At 47.0% G+C, this 20,088-nt stretch overlaps 1 protein-coding gene across 3 annotated transcripts in view; it reads right to left on the bottom strand.

Annotated features, from left to right (window-relative positions):
* Positions 1–6,962: 6,962 nt before the first annotated feature.
* LOC135520890 (pleckstrin homology domain-containing family G member 4B-like) overlaps positions 6,963–20,088 on the bottom strand; it is a 154,173-nt gene continuing 141,047 nt past the window's right edge. For 2 of the 3 annotated variants that reach the window (XM_064946717.1, XM_064946715.1), the window contains 9 exons: positions 18,620–18,709; positions 17,458–17,682; positions 16,368–16,538; positions 15,914–16,091; positions 15,478–15,594; positions 12,826–13,116; positions 11,622–11,878; positions 9,459–9,538; positions 6,963–8,262 (listed from right to left, as the gene is read on the bottom strand). In XM_064946717.1, the coding sequence (XP_064802789.1) occupies positions 9,494–9,538; positions 11,622–11,878; positions 12,826–13,116; positions 15,478–15,594; positions 15,914–16,091; positions 16,368–16,538; positions 17,458–17,682; positions 18,620–18,709 (1,374 nt within the window). In that variant the 3' untranslated portion in view covers positions 6,963–8,262; positions 9,459–9,493. The remainder of the gene's footprint in view (positions 8,263–9,458; positions 9,539–11,621; positions 11,879–12,825; positions 13,117–15,477; positions 15,595–15,913; positions 16,092–16,367; positions 16,539–17,457; positions 17,683–18,619; positions 18,710–20,088) is intronic. The other variant, XM_064946716.1, reaches the window with a different exon arrangement.

A 20,088-nucleotide genomic window follows, 5' to 3' on the forward strand; every position in this document is an offset into this window, starting at 1 on the left:
GGTAACGATAAGAACAGCCAGAGAGACACATAGTACTGGTAACGATAAGAACAGCCAGAGAACGATAAGAACAGCCACACACAGTACTGGTAACGATAAGAACAGCCAGAGAGACACATAGTACTGGTAACGATAAGAACAGCCAGAGAGACACAGTACTGGTAACGATAAGAACAGCCAGAGAGACACACAGTACTGGTAACGATAAGAACAGCCAGAGAGACACACAGTACTGGTAACGATAAGAACAGCCAGAGAGACACATAGTACTGGTAACGATAAGAACAGCCAGAGAGACACACAGTACTGGTAACGATAAGAACAGCCAGAGAGACACAGTACTGGTAACGATAAGAACAGCCAGAGAGACACACAGTACTGGTAACGATAAGAACAGCCAGAGAGACACATAGTACTGGTAACGATAAGAACAGCCAGAGAGACACACAGTACTGGTAACGATAAGAACAGCCAGAGAGACACATAGTACTGGTAACGATAAGAACAGCCAGAGAGACACATTGTACTGGTAACGATAAGAACAGCCAGAGAGACACGCAGTACTGGTAACGATAAGAACAGCCAGAGAGACACATAGTACTGGTAACGATAAGAACAGCCAGAGAGACACACAGTACTGGTAACGATAAGAACAGCCAGAGAGACTCATAGTACTGGTAACGATAAGAACAGCCAGAGAGACACACAGTACTGGTAACGATAAGAACAGCCAGAGAGACACACAGTACTGGTAACGATAAGAACAGCCAGAGAGACACATAGTACTGGTACGATAAGAACAGGCCAGACCAGAGACACATAGTACTGGTAACGATAAGAACAGCCAGAGAGACACATTGTACTGGTAAGAACAGCCAGAGAGACACATAGTACTGGTAAGAAAGAACAGCCAGAGAGACACATAGTACTGGTAACGATAAGAACAGCCAGAGAGACACATAAGAACACTGGTAACGATAAGAACAGCCAGAGAGACACACAGTACTGGTAACGATAAGAACAGCCAGAGAGACACATAGTACTGGTAACGATAAGAACAGCCAGAGAGACACACAGTACTGGTAACGATAAGAACAGCCAGAGAGACACATAGTACTGGTAACGATAAGAACAGCCAGAGAGACACATAGTACTGGTAACGATAAGAACAGCCAGAGAGACACATAGTACTGGTAGATAAGAACAGCCAGAGAGACACATAGTACTGGTAACGATAAGAACAGCCAGAGAGACACATAGTACTGGTAACGATAAGAACAGCCAGAGAGACACATAGTACTGGTAACGATAAGAACAGCCAGAGAGACACATAGTACTGGTAACGATAAGAACAGCCAGAGAGACACATAGTACTGGTAACGATAAGAACAGCCAGAGAGACACATACTGGTAACTAAGAACAGCCAGAGAGACACATAGTACTGGTAACGATAAGAACAGCCAGAGAGACACATAGTACTGGTAACGATAAGAACAGCCAGAGAGACACACAGTACTGGTAACGATAAGAACAGCCAGAGAGACACATAGTACTGGTAACGATAAGAACAGCCAGAGAGACACAGGTAACTAAGAACAGCCAGAGAGACACGCAGTACTGATAAAGAACAGCCAGAGAGACACATAGTACTGGTAACGATAAGAACAGCCAGAGAGACACATAGTACTGGTAACGATAAGAACAGCCAGAGAGACACATTGTACTGGTAACGATAAGAACAGCCAGAGAGTCACATAGTACTGGTAACGATAAGAACAGCCAGAGAGACACACAGTACTGGTAACGATAAGAACAGCCAGAGAGACACATAGTACTGGTAATAAGAACAGCCAGAGAGACACACAGTAAGAACGATAAGAACAGCCAGAGAGACACACAGTACTGGTAACGATAAGAACAGCCAGAGAGACACACAGTACTGGTAACGATAAGAACAGCCAGAGAGACACACAGTACTGGTAACGATAAGAACAGCCAGAGAGACACATAGTACTGGTAACGATAAGAACAGCCAGAGAGACACACAGTACTGGTAACGATAAGAACAGAGAGACACAGAGAGACACAGAGAGACACATAGTACTGGTAACGATAAGAACAGCCAGAGAGACACACAGTACTGGTAACGATAAGAACAGCCAGAGAGACACACAGTACTGGTAACGATAAGAACAGCCAGAGAGACACATAGTACTGGTAACGATAAGAACAGCCAGAGAGACACACAGTACTGGTATAAGAACAGCCAGAGAGACACACAGTACTGGTAACGATAAGAACAGCCAGAGAGACACATAGTACTGGTAACGATAAGAACAGCCAGAGAGACACATACTGTACTGGTAACGATAAGAACAGCCAGAGAGACACATAGTACTGGTAAGAACAGCCATAAGAACAGCCAGAACAGCCAGAGAGACACAGTACTGGTAACGATAAGAACAGCCAGAGAGACACACAGTACTGGTAACGATAAGAACAGCCAGAGAGACACATAGTACTGGTAACGATAAGAACAGCCAGAGAGACACATACTGGTAACGATAAGAACAGCCAGAGAGACACATAGTACTGGTAACGATAAGAACAGCCAGAGAGACACATAGTACTGGTAACGATAAGAACAGCCAGAGAGACACACAGTACTGGTAACGATAAGAACAGCCAGAGAGACACATAGTACTGGTAACGATAAGAACAGCCAGAGAGACACACAGTACTGGTAACGATAAGAACAGCCAGAGAGACACATAGTACTGGTAACGATAAGAACAGCCAGAGAGACACACAGTACTGGTAACGATAAGAACAGCCAGAGAGTACTGGTACATAAGAACAGCCAGAGAGACACACAGTACTGGTAACGATAAGAACACATAGCCAGAACAGCCAGACACATAGTACTGGTAACGATAAGAACAGCCAGAGAGACACACAGTACTGGTAACGATAAGAACAGCCAGAGAGACACATACTGGTAACGATAAGAACAGCCAGAGAGACACATGGTACTGGTAACGATAAGAACAGCCAGAGAGACACACAGTACTGGTAACGATAAGAACAGCCAGAGAGACACATAGTACTGGTAACGATAAGAACAGCCAGAGAGACACATAGTACTGGTAACGATAAGAACAGCCAGAGAGACACACAGTACTGGTAACGATAAGAACAGCCAGAGAGACACATAGTACTGGTAACGATAAGAACAGCCAGAGAGACACATTGTACTGGTAACGATAAGAACAGCCAGAGAGACACATAGTACTGGTAACGATAAGAACAGCCAGAGAGACACACAGTACTGGTAACGATAAGAACAGCCAGAGAGACACATAGTACTGGTAACGATAAGAACAGCCAGAGAGACACACAGTACTGGTAACGATAAGAACATAACAGCCAGAGAGACACATAGTACTGGTAACGATAAGAACAGCCAGAGAGACACACAGTACTGGTAACGATAAGAACAGCCAGAGAGACACATAGTACTGGTAACGATAAGAACAGCCAGAGAGACACATAGTACTGAACAGCCAGAGAGACACATAACTGATAAGAACAGCCAGAGAGACACACAGTACTAACGATAAGAACAGCCAGAGAGACACATAGTACTGGTAACGATAAGAACAGCCAGAGAGACACATAGTACTGGTAACGATAAGAACAGCCAGAGAGACACACAGTACTGGTAACGATAAGAACAGCCAGAGAGACACACAGTACTGGTAACGATAAGAACAGCCAGAGAGACACACAGTACTGGTAACGATAAGAACAGCCAGAGAGACACACAGTACTGGTAACGATAAGAACAGCCAGAGAGACACATAGTACTGGTAAGAACAGCCAGAGAGACACAAGAACAGCCAGAGAGACACACAGTAGTAACTAAGAACAGTACTGGTAACGATAAGAACAGCCAGAGAGACACATAGTACTGGTAACGATAAGAACAGCCAGAGAGACACACAGTACTGGTAACGATAAGAACAGCCAGAGAGACACATAGTACTGGTAACGATAAGAACAGCCAGAGAGACACACAGTACTGGTAACGATAAGAACAGCCAGAGAGACACATAGTACTGGTAACGATAAGAACAGCCAGAGAGACACATAGTACTGGTAACGATAAGAACAGCCAGAGAGACACATAGTACTGGTAACGATAAGAACAGCCAGAGAGACACACAGTACTGGTAACGATAAGAACAGCCAGAGAGACACACAGTACTGGTAACGATAAGAACAGCCAGAGAGACACATAGTACTGGTACTGGTAACGATAAGAACAGCCAGAGAGACACACAGTACTGGTAACGATAAGAACAGCCAGAGAGACACATAGTACTGGTAACGATAAGAACAGCCAGAGAGACACATAGTACTGGTAACGATAAGAACAGCCAGAGAGACACATAGTACTGGTAACGATAAGAACAGCCAGAGAGACACATAGTACTGGTAACGATAAGAACAGCCAGAGAGACACATAGTACTGGTAACGATAAGAACAGCCAGAGAGACACATAGTACTGGTAACGATAAGAACAGCCAGAGAGACACACAGTACTGGTAACGATAAGAACAGCCAGAGAGACAGAGAGACACAGAGAGACAGTACTGGTAACGATAAGAACAGCCAGAGAGACACATAGTACTGGTAACGATAAGAACAGCCAGAGAGACACACAGTACTGGTAACGATAAGAACAGCCAGAGAGACACATAGTACTGGTAACGATAAGAACAGCCAGAGAGACACACAGTACTGGTAACGATAAGAACAGCCAGAGAGACACATAGTACTGGTAACGATAAGAACAGCCAGAGAGACACACAGTACTGGTAACGATAAGAACAGCCAGAGAGACACACAGTACTGGTAACGATAAGAACAGCCAGAGAGACACATAGTACTGGTAACGATAAGAACAGCCAGAGAGACACACAGTACTGGTAACGATAAGAACAGCCAGAGAGACACATAGTACTGGTAACGATAAGAACAGCCAGAGAGACACATAGTACTGGTAACGATAAGAACAGCCAGAGAGACACATAGTACTGGTAACGAAAGAACAGCCAGAAGAACAGCCAGAACAGAGAGAGACACATAGTACTGGTAACGATAAGAACAGCCAGAGAGACACATAGTACTGGTAACGATAAGAACAGCCAGAGAGACACACAGTACTGGTAACGATAAGAACAGCCAGAGAGACACATAGTACTGGTAACGATAAGAACAGCCAGAGAGACACACAGTACTGGTAACGATAAGAACAGCCAGAGAGACACATAGTACTGGTAACGATAAGAACAGCCAGAGAGACACATAGTACTGGTAACGATAAGAACAGCCAGAGAGACACATAGTACTGGTAACGATAAGAACAGCCAGAGAGACACACAGTACTGGTAACGAACAGCCAGAGAGACACATAAGAACAGAACCAGAGAGACACACTGGTAACGATAAGAACAGCCAGAGAGACACATGTACTGGTAACGATAAGAACAGCCAGAGAGACACATAGTACTGGTAACGATAAGAACAGCCAGAGAGACACACAGTACTGGTAACGATAAGAACAGCCAGAGAGACACACAGTACTGGTAACGATAAGAACAGCCAGAGAGACACACAGTACTGGTAACGATAAGAACAGCCAGAGAGACACACAGTACTGGTAACGATAAGAACAGCCAGAGAGACACACAGTACTGGTAACGATAAGAACAGCCAGAGACAGGGAAATGTCACTTGTTCTGACGCCTCGGTCACACCGACAGCGTCATTGCGCAAAATCTTACGCAGCATCATCTGGATATGTGTGTAACAAAAGTTCAACATTTACCTTTCTGCTACTATTTGTGTCAAGCCGACTACACATACAGTTTGATGCATAAGTTTGATTAAGTTCTATAAATCCAACGCGCCACACAGAACGCACTGCAACTGCCTCGGCAACGCAATGCTGCAGGACAAACACAGCTTTTCATTGGAAATGAATGTAGTTCGGGTGGACCAGAATTCAATGATACTGTCAGTGTGATAGAGGCATTAATTAACAGGATAGCTGGTAGTGAATCCCCACTAGTGTCTGTCTGGCTGTCTGCTGAATAGCTGGTAGTGAATCCCCACTAGTGTCTGTCTGGCTGTCTGCTGAATAGCTGGTAGTGAATCCCCACTAGCGTCTGTCTGGCTGTTTGCTGAATAGCTGGTAGTGAATCCCCACTAGTGATACTGTCAGTGTGATAGAGGCGTTAATTAACAGGATAGCTGGAAGTGAATCCCCACTAGTGTCTGTCTGGCTGTCTGCTGAATAGCTGGTAGTGAATCCCCACTAGTGATACTGTCAGTGTGATAGAGGCGTTAATTAACAGAATAACTGGTAGTGAATCCCCACTAGTGTCTGTCTGGCTGTCTGCTGAATAGCTGGTAGTGAATCCCCACTAGTGTCTGTCTGGCTGTCTGCTGAATAGCTGGTAGTGAATCCCCACTAGCGTCTGTCTGGCTGTTTGCTGAATAGCTGGTAGTGAATCCCCGCTAGTGTCTGTCTGGCTGTCTGCTGAATAGTTGGTAGTGAATCCCCACTAGTGTCTGTCTGGCTGTCTGCTGAATAGCTGGTAGTGAATCCCCACTAGCGTCTGTCTGGCTGTCTGCTGAATAGCTGGTAGTGAATCCCCACTAGCATCTGTCTGGCTGTCTGCTGGTAGTGTATCCCCACTAGTGTCTGTCTGGCTGTCTGCTGAATAGCTGGTAGTGAATCCCCACTAGCGTCTGTCTGGCTGTCTGCTGAGTACTTTCCATCTGTTTGCTTCCTTGAATAAGACATAATAAAACAAATCTTCTACATTATAAACAGTGATACATATCTAGTTCATTAAAACACATATACAGTCAGAACGCGACGTACCAGCATTGGTGAAACTATTTCTTTAAGTACTGCATACATAGCAATGTCACATTTTCAATACATCATTATGAAATGCCAAAGGCCATCGGTCTCAACGGCGAGTGTCTGTTGCTGTCAGAGCGGTCTGTTGTTGTCAGAGTGGTCTGTTGTGTGTCTGTTGTCAGAGTGGTCTGTTGTTGTCAGAGTGGTCTGTTGTGTGTCTGTTGTCAGAGCGGTCTGTTGTCAGAGTGGTCTGTTGTTGTCAGAGTGGTCTGTTATGTGTCTGTTGTCAGAGTGGTCTGTTGTGTGTCTGTTGTCAGAGTGGTCTGTTATGTGTCTGTTGTCAGAGTGGTCTGGTAAGTGTCTGTTGTCAGAGTGGTCTGTTGTGTGTGTGTCTGTTGTCGGGGGGGTTTGTTATGTGTCTGTTGTTTTCAGAATCCAGTAGAGTCCAGTCAAGAGTCCAGTAGAGACACAGTAGAGTCCAGTAGAGACACAGTAGAGTCCAGTAGATACCAGTAGAGTCCATTAGAATCCAGTAGAGTCCAGTCTAGACACAGTAGAGTCCAGTGGAGACAGAGTGGAGACCAGTAGTCCAGTAGAGTTCAGTGGATACACAGTAGAGACCAGTAGAGACACAGTAGAGACCAGTAGAGACACAGTAGAGTCCAGTAGAGACACAGTAGAGTCCAGTAGAGACACAGTAGAGTCCAGTAGAGGCACAGTAGAGTCCAGTAGAGGCACAGTAGAGTCCAGTAGAGGCACAGTAGAGTCCAGTAGAGACACAGTAGAGTCCAGTAGAGACACAGTAGAGTCCAGTAGAGGCACAGTAGAGTCCAGTAGAGGCACAGTAGAGTCCAGTAGAGACACAGTAGAGACCAGTAGAGACACAGTAGAAACCAGTAGAGGCACAGTAGAGTCCAGTAGAGACACAGTAGAGTCCAGTAGAGACACAGTAGAGTCCAGTAGAGACACAGTAGAGTCCAGTAGAGACACAGTAGAGTCCAGTAGAGGCACAGTAGAGTCCAGTAGAGACACAGTAGAGTCCAGTAGAGGCACAGTAGAGTCCAGTAGAGACACAGTAGAGTCCAGTAGAGACACAGTAGAGTCCAGTAGAGACACAGTAGAGTCCAGTAGAGTTCAGTAGAGACACAGTAGAGTCCAGTAGAGACACAGTAGAGTCCAGTAGAGACACAGTAGAGTCCAGTAGAGACACAGTAGAGTGCCCAGTGTTACAGGCGTCACTGAGCATGCTTAACGGGATAGCCTCCTCACTCAAGTCCTTACTGATCCTCCGTAACACCAGTTCTCAGTGCAGTGGCATCACAGCTAGAAGAGGAAGACACATTGACAGGGTTAACATAAAGGATTTACAAACTGTCAAACATTGTAAATGTCCAGCTGTCTGGTTACTAACTGAGCTAGAGAAAGGTTGATTTAACATGACTGTCTAACATTGTAAATGTCCAGCTGTCTGGTTACTAACTGAGCTAGAGAAAGGTTGATTTAACATGACTGTCTAACATTGTAAATGTCCAGCTGTCTGGTTACTACTGAGCTAGAGAAAGGTTGATTTAACATGACTGTCTAACATTGTAAATGTCCAGCTGTCTGGTTACTACTGAGCTAGAGAAAGGTTGATTTAACATGACTGTCTAACATCTAGACTGTAAATCTATTGATTAGGCTCATTTGACGTCTTATGACTGTAAGAGTAGATGATTACAATGTTGTGTTGTCATAACGTTTTATTATAACAGATTTCTGCACCAATGATCTGCTGCCCCCTAGCTGCTGAGTTGAGGGATGAACAACAAGTGAACCTATCAGCAATTATCTGCTTCCCCCTAGCTGCTGAGTTGAGGGATGAACAACAAGTGAACCTATCAGCAATTATCTGCTGCCCCCTAGCTGCTGAGCTAAGGTATGAACAACAAGTGAACCTTTTAACATAATGACCGTGCATCAACAACGCCAACAACAGCAGAACAAACATACAGCTATGTAACATGCTATAGCACACATGGCAGAAAGACACAGAGGAGCATGAGACATGAGACATGAGACCTGAGACCTGAGACATGAGACCTTAGACATGAGACCTGAGACATGAGACCAGTGACCAGAGACAGACCAGAGAACCCAAAAGCTTGACACAACAAATCATCAATCACTAGGACACGGAGTGTAAACTGGCCAGGTCACATGGTCAGGGGAAACTCCTGGACCAACACAGCAGTCATTTAACCCTAGCAGGACACTGCCATGCATCCACACACACACACACACACACACACACACACACACACACACACACACACACACACACACACACACACACACACACACACACACACACACACACACACACAAACACACACACACACACACAAAGCATGTTTTCACACAGTTTTGTATTCATGGTACGGACAGAGGGAGATCCCCACAGTTGTTAATGAGGCTGTGAACCAAACAGAACACCACGACACAGACCACGCTCACTCTGGCCAGACCCAATTACTTACTGAGCTAAACAGCCCTCTCTCTCTCGCTCTGTGAGTCAGACCACTGTAGACAGGCCTATTGTAATATGAGAGGTCTTGCTCTGGCAAAAACAAAACAACACACAAAATGCTGGTGAGAGAGAAACCAGGGAGAGCCAATGGCTGCAATGTTCACTCTTCACTCCACTGGAATGACATGACTGATTGGACAGGATGATGTTGGATGACAGCGGGTGGGTTAGGAAACCTGATTGGACAGGATGATGTTGGATGACAGTGGGTGGGTTAGGAAACCTGATTGGACAGGATGATGTTGGATGACAGTGGGTGGGTTAGGAAACCTGATTGGACAGGATGATGTTGGATGACAGTGGGTGGGTTAGGAAACCTGATTGGACAGGATGATGTTGGATGACAGTGGGTGGGATAGGAAACCTGATTGGACAGAATGATGTTGGATGACAGTGGGTGGGTTAGGAAACCTGATTGGACAGGATGATGTTGGATGACAGTGGGTGGGTTAGGAAACCTGATTGGACAGGATGATGTTGGATGACAGTGGGTGGGTGAGGAAACCTGATTGGACAGGATGATGTTGGATGACAGTGGGTGGGTTAGGAAACCTGATTGGACAGGATGATGTTGGATGACAGTGGGTGGGTTAGGAAACCTGATTGGACAGGATGATGTTGGATGACAGTGGGTGGGATAGGAAACCTGATAGGACAGGATGATGTTGGATGACAGTGGGTGGGTTAGGAAACCTGATTGGACAGGATGATGTTGGATGACAGTGGGTGGGATAGGAAACCTGATTGGACAGAATGATGTTGGATGACAGTGGGTGGGTTAGGAAACCTGATAGGACAGGATGATGTTGGATGACAGTGGGTGGGTTAGGAAACCTGCTTGGACAGGATGATGTTGGATGACAGTGGGTGGGTTAGGAAACCTGATTGGACAGGATGATGTAGGATGACAGTGGGTGGGTTAGGAAACCTGATTGGACAGGATGATGTTGGATGACAGTGAGTGGGTTAGGAAACCTGATTGGACAGGATGATGTTGGATGACAGTGGGTGGGTTAGGAAACCTGATTGGACAGGATGATGTTGGATGACAGTGGGTGGGATAGGAAACCTGATAGGACAGGATGATGTTGGATGACAGTGGGTGGGTTAGGAAACCTGATTGGACAGGATGATGTTGGATGACAGTGGGTGGGATAGGAAACCTGATTGGACAGAATGATGTTGGATGACAGTGGGTGGGTTAGGAAACCTGATAGGACAGGATGATGTTGGATGACAGTGGGTGGGTTAGGAAACCTGATTGGACAGGATGATGTAGGATGACAGTGGGTGGGTTAGGAAACCTGATTGGACAGGATGATGTTGGATGACAGTGAGTGGGTTAGGAAACCTGATTGGACAGGATGATGTTGGATGACAGTGGGTGGGTTAGGAAACCTGATTGGACAGGATGATGTTGGATGACAGTGGGTGGGTTAGGAAACCTGATTGGACGGGATGATGTTGGATGACAGTGGGTGGGTTAGGAAACCTGATTGGACAGGATGATGTTGGATGACAGTGGGTGGGTTAGGAAACCTGATTGGACAGGATGATGTTGGATGACAGTGGGTGGGTTAGGAAACCTGATTGGACAGGATGATGTTGGATGACAGTGGGTGGGTTAGGAAACCTGATTGGACGGGATGATGTTGGATGACAGTGGGTGGGATAGGAAACCTGATTGGACAGGATGATGTTGGATGACAGTGGGTGGGTTAGGAAACCTGATTGGACAGGATGATGTTGGATGACAGTGGGTGGGTTAGGAAACCTCTGAATAAACACAATCCTTCATGTCCTCGTGTATAAAAACCTTCAGAAGATACTTCACTTCAACAGAGAGTATTCAGCAATCAGCGCAAGAACAGAGATCTTTTACCGACCCACCAGCCCTGGGTTCAAATACTATTTGAAATCTTTTAATGACATGAGCGTTTAGTCTAGTCTGCCTGAAGTGCTTGGGACTATTCTAATAATCCATTAAACCAAGCAAGATCAATCAAGCACAGATTAATTTTTTGAAATTATTTCATATAGTATTTGAACTCAGGTCTGTTAGCTACTTTAAACTTGTGTCACTATTATGTGTAAAAACCACCATTCTACTCACTGCTGTGATGAAGGTGCTGCCCTGGGCTTGGAGGACCTGGTCCTTAGGGAACAGTGCTGGGGGAGGGGCCATCTGAGGGTGGGAGGAGCCGGGAGGCGTGGACGAACACAGGAAGGAGGAAGTGGAGTTGCTGGGTAAGGCATCGATGATGATGTTGGGGCGGCCGTGGCCTGGGATGGGGAGGGTGAGGCTGCTCAGCCCCGTCACACTGTCACTGGAGGTACACTGGGACGATGTCTCCCCCGAGCTCTCTGTGACTGTTGGACAACACACAGAACATACAATAGTCCTTCAGTTTAGGGAGACTTTCAGGGAGACTTTCAGGGGGACTTTCGGGAGACTTTCAGGGAGACTTTCAGGGAGACTTTCAGGGAGACTTTCAGGGAGACTTTCAGGGAGACTTTCAGGGAGACTTTCAGGGAGACTTTCAGGGGGACTTTCAGGGAGACTTTCAGGGAGACTTTCAGGGAGACTTTCAGGGAGACTTTCAGGGAGACTTTCAGGGAGACTTTCAGGGGGACTTTCAGGGAGACTTTCAGGGAGACTTTCAGGGAGACTTTCAGGGAGACTTTCAGGGGGACTTTCAGGGAGACTTTCAGGGGGACAGAGAGGAACAGGACCACAGTCTCAAAGAGGAATTAGACATCCTTAGTAATGTGATAGGGACAGTGAGACACTTTAAGACGAGGACATGGGACTCATACCAGATGGCTCCTTATTCCCTATATAGTGCACTACGGTTGACCGAGACTTATAGGGCTCTGGTTAAATGTAGTGCAGTAAATAGAGAAGAGGGTGCCATTTGGGATTCAGACATGGATACCTGTTAGGGCCTGCCTGTCACTCACTCAGTCAGTCCCTTACTCACTCACTCATAGAAGGCTGCCTGCCTGTTACTCACTCACAGAAGGCTGGCTGTCACTCACTCACTCACTCATAGAAGTAAGTAAGTCAGTCAGTCAGTCAGTCAGTCAGTCAGTCAGTAAGTCAGTCAGTCAGTCAGTCAGTCAGTCAGTATGTAAGTAAGTAAGTAAGTCAGTCAGTCAGTAAGTCAGTATGTAAGTAACTCACTCATTCACTCACTCACTCACTCACTCACTCACTCACTCACTCACTCACTCACTCACTCACCACTCACTCACTCACTCACTCACTCACAGAAGGCTGTCTGTCACTCACTCACAGAAGGCTGTCTGTCACTCACTCATAGAAGGCTGTCTGCCCGTGTCCTGCTCCAGCTCGTCCTCCTCAATGCAGTCGTAGGGCCAGTGGCTGAAGGAGGGTACGCTGCCCAGGGGGTAGGGGTGCTGGTGGGCGTGGGGGTGCTGGTGAGCAGGCGAGGGGTACATGTGCAGGTTGAGGGAGCCCAGCAGTGAGGAAGAGGACTGGGAGGAGGAAGAGGAGGTGCTACTGTTGGAGATGGTGGAGTGAGGCCGCTTAAAGGGCGTGGAGTGGTCGAAGGAGGACACCGCGATGGAGGCCCTGGTCCTGGACTCTGGAGGGAGAGAGGGAAAGATTGGGTAGAGAACATGAACATTTCACTGTACACATTTCTATCTATGGATCATGTCTCCATGGAAGGAGGTATCAGGCTACTCCAGGACAACCACAGAGTACAGGAGGTATCAGGCTACTCAGGACAACCACAGAGTACAGGAGGTATCAGGCTACTCCGGGACAACCACAGAATACAGGAGGTATCAGGCTACTCCGGGACAACCACAGAATACAGGAGGTATCAGGCTACTCCGGGACAACCACAGAATACAGGAGGTATCAGGCTACTCCGGGACAACCACAGAATACAGGAGGTATCAGGCTACTCCGGGACAACCACAGAGTACAGGAGGTATCAGGCTACTCCGGGACAACCACAGAATACAGGAGGTATCAGGCTACTCCGGGACAACCACAGAGTACAGGAGGTATCAGGCTACTCCGGGACAACCACAGAATACAGGAGGTATCAGGCTACTCCGGGACAACCACAGAATACAGGAGGTATCAGGCTACTCCGGGACAACCACAGAATACAGGAGGTATCAGGCTACTCCGGGACAACCACAGAATACAGGAGGTATCAGGCTACTCCGGGACAACCACAGAATACAGGAGGTATCAGGCTACTCCGGGACAACCACAGAATACAGGAGGTATCAGGCTACTCCGGGACAACCACAGAATACAGGAGGTATCAGGCTACTCCGGGACAACCACAGAATACAGGAGGTATCAGGCTACTCCGGGACAACCACAGAATACAGGAGGTATCAGGCTACTCCGGGACAACCACAGAATACAGGAGGTATCAGGCTACTCCGGGACAACCACAGAATACAGGAGGTATCAGCTCTGACTCCACCTGCTGCTTTAACTTCAGCTCTGACTCCACCTGCTGCTTTAACTTCAGCTCTGACTCCCCCTGCTGCATTAACTTCAGCTCTGACTCCCCCTGCTGCATTAACTTCAGCTCTGACTCCACCTGCTGCTTTAACTTCAGCTCTGACTCCCCCTGCTGCATTAACTTCAGCTCTGATTCCCCCTGCTGCTTTAACTTCAGCTCTGACTCCCCCTGCTGCATTAACTTCAGCTCTGACTCCCCCTGCTGCATTAACTTCCCCTCTGACTCCCCCTGCTGCTTTAACTTCAGCTCTGACTCCCCCTGCTGCATTAACTTCAGCTCTGACTCCCCCTGCTGCATTAACTTCAGCTCTGACTCCACCTGCTGCTTTAACTTCAGCTCTGACTCCCCCTGCTGCATTAACTTCAGCTCTGATTCCCCCTGCTGCTTTAACTTCAGCTCTGACTCCCCCTGCTGCATTAACTTCAGCTCTGACTCCCCTGCTGCATTAACTTCCCCTCTGACTCCCCCTGCTGCTTTAACTTCAGCTCTGACTCCCCCTGCTGCATTAACTTCAGCTCTGACTCCCCCTGCTGCTTTAACTTCAGCTCTGACTCCCCCTGCTGCATTAACTTCAGCTCTGACTCCCCATGCTGCATTAACTTCACCTCTGACTCCCCCTGCTGCTTTAACTTCAGCTCTGACTCCCCCTGCTGCATTAACTTCAGCTCTGACTCCCCCTGCTGCATTAACTTCAGCTCTGACTCCACCTGTTGCATTAACTTCACCTCTGACTCCACCTGCTGCTTTAACTTCAGCTCTGACTCCCTCCGCTGCTTTAACTTCAGCCCTGACTCCCCCTGCTGCATTAACTTCAGCTCTGACTCCCCCTGCTGCATTAACTTCAGCTCTGACTCCACCTGCTGCTTTAACTTCAGCTGACTCCCCCTGCTGCTTTAACTTCAACATCCTTTGATATCTGACATGCAACAAATCACCTGCGACAGACACAAGTCCAGACAACCTCATTCCTCCTAACAGGACACTGTGTCAGTACACAACAGCTGTCTGGTGGAGTAGGAGTGTAGATGTAGACTGAGGGGATATTTCAGCTGGAACAGAACATCTCAAGGGTTTAAAGGGAGAACAGGGGAGATGTGCTCTGAGATGTTGGGATGTTGTGTTTTGATTCAGTCATCTTGACAACGCACCCCTATCCTGGCAGAGAGAGCATTTACAAATCAGCCTTTCTCATCAGCAGCTGCATTGGCAGACATGTTGTTGAAAGTCACATTCAGCAAACAGAGAGAAACAAAGAGAGAGAGAGAGAGAGAGAGAGAGAGAGAGAGAGAGAGAGAGAGAGAGAGAGAGAGAGAGAGGGAGTGATAAGAGAGAGAGAGAGAGTGAGAGGGAGTGATAAGAGAGAGATTGAGTTTGTGGATTTTGTATGCTAACCTCACAAAATAAATTTCCAGGCAAATGAGGTTATCATAACATATCATTGAGACAGCTCACCTGACCCCTTCATGATGTAATCAATGGCTCGGTCACTAATGGCAGCATCACTGGGCTTGATGTCCATGAAAGGCTTGCTGCCAATCCCCATGGAAACCATCTCTTTCAAGCGCACCTCTGTAGTCAAGAGAATAAACACGTTATGACCCTCAATCAGACACACAATGAGAGGTTCCATTTGATGTACCTGAGGTTGACTTGAACTAGAACCAGACATGTCACCTCTTAATGAATGGTACAGAATGTTGTCAACACAGGCCTCAGGTCAGACAAGAGACATGCCACCTCTTAATAAATGGTACAGAATGTTATCAACACAGGCCTCAGGTCAGACCAGATAAAGAGGAATCACTTGTTCCATAACACAACAACAGAGATGATAAGCTCATGTCCAGATATGACCCACGACTCCCCCTCTGTGGCCGTGGTTCCTCACCCCTGTTTCGTAGCGCCTGCCTCCAGAGGATCTTTCCGATGATGGCTGTCCACACGGCCTTGACCTCTCCAGAGCCGGCCTGCAGGATGAATGTGTCCTGGGACTTCCTCCTCCGGAACCAGATCTCGAAACGCAGCCCGCTGTCGCCCACGCTCTCCGTCATTCCTATCTCTGCCGTCTGAATGAGAAGCCAGAAACACCTTTACAGGAAAACACTGACTGTGGTGGTTTTGAGATTTCACATGGTGGCACAGCAAACTGAACATAGTGGTGTAGCGCCTCCATTGTGGAGAACCCTGCTAACTGTGGTTCCACACCTCACAATAAACCATACAAACATCGCTGCCTGAACACAACAACATAGCATAATGTTAGCCAACTGGCTGAGAACATCATATTACTTCATAACTTCACAGTACATATTAAAGCCCTCTGTGTGTGTTGTTGTTGTCACCTTGTAGGACTGCTTGTAGATGTACAGGTCGTACCCGCCCTCAATCTTTTTGCTTTTGCTGAAGAGGATGAGGTCCTCGAACAGGAAGACGTGACGGAGGTACTTCCTGCGGCCACACCACACGATGAACTCATCCTGACACCTCAGCTGACCCTGTTCCTTCAGGTTCACCTACAGCAGCAGAGACCAGAGGAGACGTTTCACATGACTTACTCTGACATTTTCTTCCAAACAAATAATTATACATGATGTGTACGTTTCTATTCCCTCTCTCAATTCAATTTAAGGGGTTTATTGACATGGGGAACATATGTTTACATGGCCAATTCTCTCTCTCTCTCTCTCTCTCTCTCTCTCTGTCTCTCTCTCTCTCTCTCTCTCTCTCTCTCTCTGTCTCTCTCTCTCTCTCTCTCTCTCTCTCTCTCTCTCTCTCTCTGTCTCTCTGTCTCTGTCTCTCTCTCTCTCTCTCTCTCTCTCTCTGTCTCTCTCTCTCTCTCTCTGTCTCTCTCTCTCTGTCTCTCTCTCTCTCTCTCTCTCTCTCTCTCTCTCTCTCTCTCTCTCTCTCATATATGGGTGGTCCCAGTGGGAATTGAATGCCGGTGCCATGCTCTACTACTCTACTGCTCTACAGCTCTACTACTCTACTGCTCTACTGCTCTACAGCTCTACAGCTCTACTGCTCTACTGTTCTACTGCTCTACTGATCTACTGCTCTACTACTCTACTACTCTACTACTCTACTGTTCTACTACTCTACTGCTCTACAGCTCTACTGCTCTACTGCTCTACTACTCTACTGCTCTACTGTTCTACTACTCTACTGCTCTACAGCTCTACTACTCTACTGCTCTACTACTCTACTGCTCTACTGCTCTACTGATTTACTGCTCTACTGCTCTACTGATTTACTGCTCTACTACTCTACTGCTCTACTGTTCTACTACTCTACTAATCTACAGCTCTACTGCTCTACTACTCTACTGCTCTACTACTCTACTGCTCTACTACTCTACTACTCTACTACTCTACTGATCTACTGCTCTACTACTCTACTACTCTACTGCTCTACTACTCCATCCCCCCGACTTACATCACATCCTCGGATGGCGTCCATGGCCAGCAGGTCGTTGCCGTGGCGCAGCTGGAACTTAACCATCTCCTCTGCGGTGCGGAGGTCAGAGAGCTCCTGTTCCTGGGACTGACCACACTCCTTGATCAGGTCCTTCAGCAGCAGGGCGTACTTAGACATCCTCTGGATGGGCTTCAGCAGGTAGGACGCCAGGTCCATCTTATCACCCAGCTCCAACTGCTTGTTCTGGGGAGACAGAGAGGTTAGAGGTCAGAGGTCAGGATACATACAGAAAGATAAACAGACCAACACACAGGTAGGACGCCAGGTCCATCTTATCACCCAGCTCCAACTGCTTGTTCTGGGGAGACAGAGAGGTTAGAGGTCAGAGGTCAGGATACATACAGAAAGATAAACAGACCAACACACAGGTAGGACACCAGGTCCATCTGATCACCCAGCTCCAACTGCTTGTTCTGGGGAGACAGACAGGTTAGAGGTCAGAGGTCAGGATACATACAGAAAGATAAACAGACCAACACACAGGTAGGACACCAGGTCCATCTGATCACCCGGCTCCAACTGGTTGTTCTGGGGAGACAGACAGGTTAGAGGTCAGAGGGTAGAGGTCAGGATACATACAGAAAGATAAACAGACCAACACACAGGTAGGACACCAGGTCCATCTTATCACCCGGCTCCAACTGGTTGTTCTGGGGAGACAGACAGGTTAGAGGTCAGAGGGTAGAGGTCAGGATACATACAGAAAGATAAACAGACCAACAGACAGGTAGGACACCAGGTCCATCTGATCACCCGGCTCCAACTGGTTGTTCTGGGTAGCAGACACACACATAGAGGAGGATGAGAGGGGATGTAGGACTCTGTATGCAGACGTACAATAGCTTTTCTAAATGGGAATTCTGTTGTCAATTCAACTCTTCCATTCATTCGTCTACATAGGTAGACGTCCAGTAGCTATGTAAAGTTTGACAATGGGAGTTCTAATGTTACTCAGTGTAGAACTAGCGGATATACATTAGCAGCACCCTATATGTTGTTAGGCTCACACTACTTTACAATGAGCCTGTTGCTGTGAAGTAGGTTCCTATTGGTTAAAGGTGAGGTCTGGCGTTCGTACAGCTGATCCTAACGTTAGTAACCAGAGCCGTTTCAGACGCACCTTAAAGAATCCGTTCCCGTGGCTGGTGAGAAGAGCGTCAGACTGAGGCTTGTTCTTGCTGTAGAGAGCGTACATTCCAAACTGATCCTCCTGCACACAGGAACAACAAGTTACCACTCTGACTACAGTCAACCTGATCCTCCTGCACACAGGAATAACAAGTTACCACTCTGACTACAGTCAAACGGATCCTCCTGCACACAGGAACAACAAGTTACCACTCTGACTACAGTCAACCTGATCCTCCTACACACAGGAATAACAAGTTACCACTCTGACTACAGTCAAACTGATCCTCCTGCACACGGGAATAACAAGTTACCACTCTGACTACAGTCAAACTGATCCTCCTGCACACGGGAATAACAAGTTACCACTCTGACTACAGTCAAACGGATCCTCCTGCACACAGGAATAACAAGTTACCACTCTGACTACAGTCAACCTGATCCTCCTACACACAGGAATAACAAGTTACCACTCTGACTACAGTCAAACTGATCCTCCTGCACACGGGAATAACAAGTTACCACTCTGACTACAGTCAAACTGATCCTCCTGCACACGGGAATAACAAGTTACCACTCTGACTACAGTCAAACGGATCCTCCTGCACACAGGAATAACAAGTTACCACTCTGACTACAGTCAACCTGATCCTCCTGCACACAGGAATAACAAGTTACCACTCTGACTACAGTCAACCTGATCCTCCTGCACACAGGAATAACAAGTTACCACTCTGACTACAGTCAAACTGATCCTCCTGCACACAGGAATAACAAGTTACCACTCTGACTACAGTCAAACGGATCCTCCTGCACACAGGAATAACAAGTTACCACTCTGACTACAGTCAAACGGATCCTCCTGCACACAGGAATAACAAGTTACCACTCTGACTACAGTCAAACTGATCCTCCTGCACACAGGAATAACAAGTTACCACTCTGACTACAGTCAAACTGATCCTCCTGCACACAGGAATAACAAGTTACCACTCTGACTACAGTCAAACTGATCCTCCTGCACACAGGAACAACAAGTTACCACTCTGACTACAGTCAACCTGATCCTCCTGCACACAGGAATAACAAGTTACCACTCTGACTACAGTCAAACGGATCCTCCTGCACACAGGAATAACAAGTTACCACTCTGACTACAGTCAAACTGATCCTCCTGCACACAGGAATAACAAGTTACCACTCTGACTACAGTCAACCTGATCCTCCTGCACACAGGAATAACAAGTTACCACTCTGACTACAGTCAAACGGATCCTCCTGCACACAGGAATAACAAGTTACCACTCTGACTACAGTCAAACGGATCCTCCTGCACACGGGAATAACAAGTTACCACTCTGACTACAGTCAAACTGATCCTCCTGCACACAGGAATAACAAGTTACCACTCTGACTACAGTCAACCGGATCCTCCTGCACACAGGAATAACAAGTTACCAC

This window comes from Oncorhynchus masou, chromosome 29, assembly GCF_036934945.1.
Source record: "Oncorhynchus masou masou isolate Uvic2021 chromosome 29, UVic_Omas_1.1, whole genome shotgun sequence".
Classification (NCBI taxonomy): domain Eukaryota; kingdom Metazoa; phylum Chordata; class Actinopteri; order Salmoniformes; family Salmonidae; genus Oncorhynchus; species Oncorhynchus masou.